This window comes from Rhinopithecus bieti, unplaced genomic scaffold, assembly GCF_001698545.2.
Source record: "Rhinopithecus bieti isolate Rb0 unplaced genomic scaffold, ASM169854v2 scaffold_13617, whole genome shotgun sequence".
NCBI lineage: Eukaryota > Metazoa > Chordata > Mammalia > Primates > Cercopithecidae > Rhinopithecus > Rhinopithecus bieti.
In genome coordinates this window covers 418177-426091 of record NW_016807714.1, presented here as the reverse complement: position 1 = coordinate 426091, position 7915 = coordinate 418177, and the positions used below count along the sequence as shown (strand labels likewise).

General features: G+C 65.6%; 1 protein-coding gene across 9 annotated transcripts in view; it reads right to left on the bottom strand.

Annotated features, from left to right (window-relative positions):
* Positions 1 to 1566: 1566 nt before the first annotated feature.
* GLI4 (GLI family zinc finger 4) overlaps positions 1567 to 7915 on the bottom strand; it is a 10175-nt gene continuing 3826 nt past the window's right edge. For 4 of the 9 annotated variants that reach the window (XM_017883403.1, XM_017883402.1, XM_017883404.1 and 1 more), the window contains 2 exons: positions 3976 to 4071; positions 1567 to 2577 (listed from right to left, as the gene is read on the bottom strand). In XM_017883403.1, the coding sequence (XP_017738892.1) occupies positions 1670 to 2577; positions 3976 to 4071 (1004 nt within the window). In that variant the 3' untranslated portion in view covers positions 1567 to 1669. The other 5 variants (XM_017883397.1, XM_017883398.1, XM_017883405.1 and 2 more) reach the window with 5 other exon arrangements.

The window sequence follows — 7915 nt, the reverse complement described above, 5'->3', positions numbered from 1 at the left end:
CTCCCGCCCCTCCCGCCCCTCCCGCCCCTCCCGGCGCCGCGGCCACTGCCGGGACTGTCTAGGACGGCATGGAGGACCGCCGGGCTCTCTCCGGTCGCAGCGAGTGGGAGTCCAGCCGGGGAGTCGGGGGCGCGCGGGGCGGTCCCTGCAGAGCCAGTCCCTCGGCCTGGCTGCCCACGCGTGTTACTGAACAAGGAGAATGCTGAACCCAAGGGCCACCGCACACCAGCACGGACGCCTCAAGTAGGGGCCTGCCTCCCAGCTGGCTTCGGACAGACACACTGACCCCCAGCCCGCACCCCTAAACTCGTTCTCACCCGGCGGAGTGGGGCGTCCATAGGGCCCCCAGGGCATGGCCTGGAGAGGGAGGCGGGGGCTGGCGGAGCCTGGGACCGCCTTCCCCAAGGGGTTGCACAGGGCCCTGTGCCGCGGGCTCCCAGTCCGGGCAGCCACGTTCCCGGGCTTCCGAGTTGGAAACGAGGTCCCGTTGTCTCAGCAGGGGTCTGGGTGGATGGCTGGTCAGGGAGCTCGGGATTCATCTGGTGCCGTCAGTGATGGTGTGACCTCGAGCAAGCCACGGGTCACTTCGAAGCCTCCGGGTTCTTTTCTGGAAAACTGGCTTGCTGGGGGCTGACATCAGATGCGCGCTGCGCAGACCTCCCCAGGCACCGCCAAAAAGCGGGGACGGTAGCCTTCGTCTTGGACAGGACAGTGACCTCACAGGCCCGCCACAGGCACATCTGGGGACCAGGCCCAGGGTTCTGGACGAGTCACAGCAGGAGGGGAGGTGAGACCTGGAGAGGGGAAGCCTCGGAGGAGCCATGCTGGAGTCCGGGGTCTGCCAGCTGTACCGGAGGGCACAGGGCAGGGAGAAGGCGCTGGCAGAATCACTGGCACTCAGCACTTGGGGCCACCCCCAGCTGACCTCTCCCAGAGCTTCGTGGCCCAGATTCCCCTGCCCAGAAGCAGTGTCCCAGCAGCTCTGAAAAGGGCCTGGCAGGCCCAGCTGTACCAGCCCACACCTGTCAAGACCCTAACACCCTGGGCCCCCACATCCCAGGGCAAGGGGCTGGTGTAGAGGAGGCCCGGGCCACTGCTGCCCAGCAGGCTCCCCGCTGAATGGAGGCAGGGGGAGGAGGCAGCAGAGCTGAGGGCACGTGGGGAAGAGCCTGCTGCATTTGACAGAAGCAGAGTCTTCCCAAATACATAAGGGAACCGAATTGCTGGAGACCCCTCGCCCAGGCGGCAGACAGGCAGCCTGGCCAGGCCTGTGGGCACTTCTAGACCGGCCCTGTCCTCACCCCCTGCTCTGGGCGCGCCCCCCGTGTTGATGGTGGGGTATCAGCGTCAGGTAGTCCTGACTACTTCGGGGCTCTGGGCAAGTCAGGACACCTCCAGGCCTCAGACCCTCCCCTAGGACACTCGGGCCGCCCGCCAGACCCCAGGGACCCCGTGGCCCTGCGTGGCAGGTCTTGGTGAAGCAGCCCCGTCAACCCCATCCTGCAGCGGGTCCTCGGGGATGGGAAGCCGCCCCAAGGCCTCACCCAGGCAGGTGCCGGCTCCCACTTCGAACAATCAAAAAGCATTTATTCCGGACACATGGCATGCGGTGCTGGGCAATGCCCACCGTGGGCGCAGGCAGGAGGCCTCGCCCCGAGCCCCCGCCGGGCTACTCGCGGTAGTGCACCCGCTGGTGCTGGATGAGCTGGGAGCTCTGGCCGAAGGCCTTGCCGCAGGCGCCGCACGCGAAGGGCTTCTCGCCTGTGTGGGTCCGCAGGTGCCGAAAGAAGTGCGAGCGGCCGCGGAAGGCCTTGCCGCAGTCGGCGCACTCGTAGGGCTTCTCGCCCGTGTGGATGCGCTGGTGCTCGATGAGCACGGAGCTCCAGATGAAGGCCTTGCCGCACTGGCTGCAGGCGTAGGGCTTCTCGCCCGTGTGCAGCCGCTGGTGGCGCACCAGGTTGGAGCTCTGGCTGAAGGCCTGGCCGCACTCGCCGCACTTGTAGGGCTTCTCGCCGTTGTGGATGCGCAGGTGCTGCGTGAAGTGCGAGCTGTGGCTGAAGGCGCGGCCGCACTGGCCGCACTCGTAGGGCTTCTCGCCCGTGTGGATGCGGTGGTGCTGGATGAAGCCCGACCAGCCGCGGAAGCGCTTGCCGCACTCGTGACAGGCGTAGGGCTTCTCGCCCGTGTGGATGCGCTGGTGCTTCAGCAGCAGCGAGTTGTACTTGAAGCCCTTGCCGCAGGACTCGCACCTGTGCGGCTTGGCCCCCCGCGCGCTGCCCTGCCGGCTCCGACCGAAGTTGACTCCCAGCTCGGCGGCTCGCTCGGGAGCGCCCTCGGGCCCAGCCGCTGCTTGCGGCACGAGCGTCACGCGCCAGGCGCCCCGCGGCTGGGTGCAGGGAACGGCCCCAGGAGGCTGGCCTGCCGGCCGCTCCGCGCTGGACTCGGGCCCGAAGCCAGCGCCGCACCGGGCCCTGCGGGGACGGCTCCTCAGGAGGCTGCGCAGCGCCCCGCCCGCCCCCTCGTCAGGGGCCTGAGAGCCGGGAGAGCGTGGAGCCTGCTCGGGCTCGGGCTCGGAGTCTGAAATGAGAAACGGCAGAGGCGGATAGTACCCGCGTGCCCCCACCGTGACACGGAGGGACGGGGATGAGAGCACAGCTGGACAGGGGTGCTCAGAGGGGCCAGGCACCCACTGGATGGGAGACAAGCGGCCAGGGGCTCGGGGTGCCGTGCCCGGAAGGGCTGTCATAGACACGGGTGGGGGGCGTTGCAGGGTGACCCCGAGCTGCTGGGACCATCCGCAGTCACCACGGCAGCTGTGCCAGTGCACGGAGCCACGGTGGCAGGACAGACCGTAGCCAGGAGAAAGCACTCAGTGCTGGTGAGGACCCAGAACCTGGGGGACTCCAAAGCTCCAGAGGCCGCTCTCAAGCCCTGGCCGAGGATGTGGTCTGTATGGGCACAGCTACTCATGGGGCTGCATCAGGCCTCAGTGGCAAGTGCCCTGCCGCCCAGCTCCCATGCCCACCCCAGGAGCTTCCCACGCAAATCTCTGGCCCAGGGTCTCCTTCCAGGGACCTGACCTCAGACACCTGCTCCCCACCCCAGGGCCACCCAGGTGTGGGCCAAGGCTCAGCACTGTTAAATCCAGCCGTATCACTAACATCGCCTGGAAGGAACCCAGGCGGCTTCTCAAGGGGGAGGTGCAGGGGACCTGGATTGACACCGCTCCAGTCAGGCTGAGGGGAGGCCATCTAGGGGATGCAGTAGGAGGGGACCCAGGATAACTCTGGTGGATCTGGGGGGACAGTGGTGCTCTGAGCCAGAGGCCCCAGCCTGAGGCAGGTGGAGGGGAGGGAGGAGTTCCTGCTTCACTATGTCCAGCTGGGGCTGGCAGGAGTCCACATGGTGCCACTGGGGCAGGTGGCAATGGGCTGCAGTCACCACCGCGGGAAGCATCAGTGGCTGGACTGGCATTAGAATGGGGGATATCACTAACATCGCCTGGAAGGAACCCAGGCGGCTTCTCAAGGGGGAGGTGCAGGGGACCTGGATTGACACCGCTCCAGTCAGGCTGAGGGGAGGCCATCTAGGGGATGCAGTAGGAGGGGACCCAGGATAACTCTGGTGGATCTGGGGGGACAGTGGTGCTCTGAGCCAGAGGCCCCAGCCTGAGGCAGGTGGAGGGGAGGGAGGAGTTCCTGCTTCACTATGTCCAGCTGGGGCTGGCAGGAGTCCACATGGTGCCACTGGGGCAGGTGGCAATGGGCTGCAGTCACCACCTCGGGAAGCATCAGTGACTGGACTGGCATTAGAATGGGGGAGGGGCCACAGGGCAGAGCTGAGCTGGTGCCAGGGAAGAGAAGGGGCCCCAGGAAGGGGGTGGTGCCAGCATTGGGGGAGCCACAGCAGTGGGCATTGAGGAGCCTGGCACATGCAGAGCTCCGGTCACCCAGTAACCCAGTTCTGCTCACTCACCGGGCCAGAAGGTGTCTCTGCCGACCTCCACCTCCTCTATGTTCTGGAGATCCAGGTCAGATGGCTGGGACACCTCAGGGCTGGAGCTCGGGGAGCCTGGAGGGCAGGGAGGCTGGGGCTCACCTCCACCCTCCGGACCGCTGCCCCTGCTCCTCTCTGACTGCCACGTGCTCCTGGGCTGTGGCCCTGACACAGGATACCTCCTGGCCCTCCCAATCCCAGTAGCAGGCCTGCTGCTCGGGCTTCTTTAGCCACGAACGCCCTTTGCCTTCCTTCCCAGCTGGGTTCAAGAGCCTCCTCCTCCAGGGGCCAGCATTGGGAGCTCATCCCCTGCAGCCCAGTAAGCACAGCCAAAACCTGGGGTAGCTTCGAAGTGGCCCTCCTGCTGCTGAAGGCGGCTTTGTCACCTTGGCTGGCTGTGGCCAGCCCTCCTCCCTGCCCCGCTGTCCTGCAGTGCTGCTCTGAAGTGGCCTCTCAAAGTGCTGGCCCTGCAGGCTCCCACACAGGTACCTCACAAAGCCTCCCTCCCTCGGCCCCAGGCCTTTCTGTCCCTCCAGGGCTCTCCGCTGTCCCTGATGAGCACCCAGAAACAGCAGAGGTAGCTGTTCCCAGCAGGCCCAGTGTACTGCCCCTTGCTTCCTCAGGCGGAGACTGGGGAATGGGCTGGGCCCACCCATGAGCCCCTTGCCCCTGGGCACACCAGGCTTGGGCACCCAGGACCAAGACCCCCGCCTTCCACCCAAGACTTGGTGGGGGCAGGGTGGGGGGATGGCCTTAACACTCAGGGAGCACAGATGCAAGAGGGAGGGGCACGGGCTCCGCTGCCCAAGGCCAGTGGTCAGCTCTCCTCACACCAGCAGAGGCACCAGGCCCCTTTGGGGATCTCACCTGCCCTCTGCCCACAGCAAGGAGGGTGGCTGGGGGCTGTACTCAAGGACAGGGGTGTCTCTTTGCCCCGCGAGGCCGAGTCTGGGTGCCCCCAGCGATGACAATGCAGCGATGGGCACAGAAAGATGCAGGGCTGGGGTGGGCGGAGGCTCCTGTCCACACCATGTTCATAACAGTGCCCGGCTGGGAGCCTTTCATGGGACTTCCCAGCCTCAGGCAGGCCTGCCCCGGCTGCAGTGAGGTGACCAGCTTGGCCCACCATGGAGGGCGGACCTCCCCAGCCTGGCCAGCCACTCAATTACCCGACATGCCCACCCGCCCTCACATCGGCCCCTGGGAGGCCTTCCGAGCCCAGGCTGAGGAGTGAGGGAGACCTGACATGAAGGGCTGGGAGGTTCAGCAGGTGGGGACGGCTGTGCGATGTCCCTTCCTCGAGAGCTGAGGGTCCAACTGCTTGGCTGTCCCGAAGCAGGATGGGGGGGCCCCAAACCACCTCTAGGCCTTTCAGATATGCTCCCCAACGTGGGGACAGGCCTGGGGGCACTGGCCTCTCTGGGCTGTGACCCTCACTCCCAGCTCGTGGCCACCATGTCACCATCCGCTGGCAGCCAGGGGAGCTGGCGTGTTCTACAGATGGCCAAATGCAGGGCAGGCTCCAGCGCTGTGCTCCTGCGGAGGGGTGGTGAGGGCATCACCTCTCAAGACAGCCTTGCCACCTTTGCCCTGCACTGGGATGCCACTGGAGGGGACCTGCAGCACTTAGAGAAAGAAAGTGACCCTGATTCCAGCTTTGTTTCTGGGGCCACGCCCCGGCACTGACAGGCGGGATGTTCCCCGGGCTGTCACTTTAAGAGGACCAGTGACATTACCAAGATGCGAAGCATGCCAAAGCTGCTGCCAGCTGTACGGGTGCCCGGAGACACCCTCAGGGTCAAACGATGACAGGTGGTGTGCACTGTCTCCACCCTGCTGCGGAACAAGCGGATTCAGGATGGCCCCCAGCTCCCTGGGAACCTGCCCCATTCATGTAGCAAAGTACTTCCTAGGACCTTCTCTAGAGGAGGATGGGGGTGGCCTAGGGTCAGGTGCAGGCCGCACACAGTATGGGTCACTGTCACTCCACTGCCTAACCCTGGCTCCTGACACTTGCCCACATTCGGGCCATTTTTGCAAAGCTTAGTCACTTGCCACCTGCTGGCTGTGCCCGGGCCGTGCCAGGTCTCTGCAGGGTGGACACCCAGACCCTGCTCCCCACCCCACTGGCTCTGTGCAGAAGTACCCCCGCCTCAGTTTCACTGACCCCTCCCCCAGCCAGTGCCCTCCCACTGCTGTGCTGGGACACAGGGACAGTATGGCCCAAAGTGGAGAAACACCAGGGCTGCCCACCTGCTGGGGCTGGTCTTCCAGGTGGAGGCAAGGTGGCTGTGCACGGCTGGGGACAGGCAGGAGGTGGGTGCTTTCCTGGCCGGAAGGGCCTTTCTTTGTGTGTAAAATGGCACAGCAAGTGCTGTGTGCCTGGGCCCGGACCAGGTGAGTTAGGTGCTGGGGGGTGGTCAGTGGGCACCTAGAGTCCAGATCTCAGGTGCCAGGGCCAGGCACTCCATGTGGAAAGATGCTGTGCCTGTCGCGGGGTGCCGTTGCCCTGCCCATGGGGTCCTCCCCACCAGCCTGGGCACTTAGTAACCTCCACAGGACTGCAAGCCCCCAAGGGTCCCAGGCCTCCCCTCCCTCACTTCCTCCTGCCCACAGACTTCCCCTCCACCTGCAGAACCCCTGGGCAAACCTTCCAGAACCGGTGCAGGCAGTGCTGGCTCTGGTGGGCGTGGCCTTGGGGCACAACACAATCCCTGAGGAGCTGTGTGGGGACCCTCAGTCCCCCAGGCCCACGGAAATGAGGAACTGTGTCCTTTTCCCACCTGCCTGGTCTCCCTGCTCTGCAAGGCCTGGGCTAGGCCATGGCCCCAAGCCCTTTGCTGTGGGACCCCAGCTTCATGTCTGCAGGAACCACTGCGGAGAGCCTTCCCTGGCCGCTCCCCATGCCCCTCACTACCCTCCCCACTGATAAACAGCTCCTCCTCAGGATCTCCTCTGCTCCCGGACACCTCACAGCCCAGGGCTCAGCATGCCCAGCACGGCACCCACCAGAGGCCCCGGAGGTGACCACGTGTGCCCGGGGTGGGCCCCGGGAACCTTGGTCTGGCCCACTGCAGTCTGGGAGTTGGGAGGCTGTGGCTCCAAGTCCTGGCTTGGCCTAACTGGCAGGACAGTCCTGGACAAGTTCCAGAAACACCTCGGCTGCCTCTGCTTAGGAATCTGCGGCCCCAGGGCATTCCCAAGGAACAGAGGAAGCTGGAAACGCCGGAAGCAGCCCCGCCTTCACCCAGTGCCTGGAAGTTGTGACAGAGGCCGCCCGTGGCTGCGGCCTGGCCCCGTTTGCTCTACCCCGGGCCTATCAGCATGAAGAGGGGATAAAGGCCACCCCCTTATCTGGCTCTGGCTACCTGCCCCCAGGCCCCACTGTGCCTCAGCCACAATCTCCTCCTGCCACAATCTCTTGCTGGGGGGAAGCAGCCACACCTGCCGTTCTCAGGGCCGAGCTCGTCTGTCCTCCCTGGATGCTGTTTCTGGTACAGCAGGGAGAGGGCAGAAGCTGCTGGTGCAGCCCCCACTCCCTCCCATGGGGCAAAACCTCTGCGGATTTCAGGGCACTCGGACATGGCTTCAGTGCCCAGGGGGCTTCCAGGCCTGTGGGGCTGGGGACTCATGCCTGGTTTTCTGGGCCTGACTGCCCACGGCTGGTGGAGACAGGGCTGGGGGTAGTGCAACCCTGCAGGCTCAGGGGGCCCGGCCTGAGGCCCCTCCATGCTCCCCAGGCCCACCCTCTGCCTGGGCATCAGCTTCTTATCCTGCAGAACCTGGCCTGCAGCCCCCTCAGCCTGTGTCCTGTGCTAAGATGATCTGCTGGGCTGTGCCCTCCCCAAAAAGACTATCCCTCTGGAGAAGTCATACCTCACCAGGCCCGGGGAGGGGGGCGGCGCGGGGCGGGGGGGGG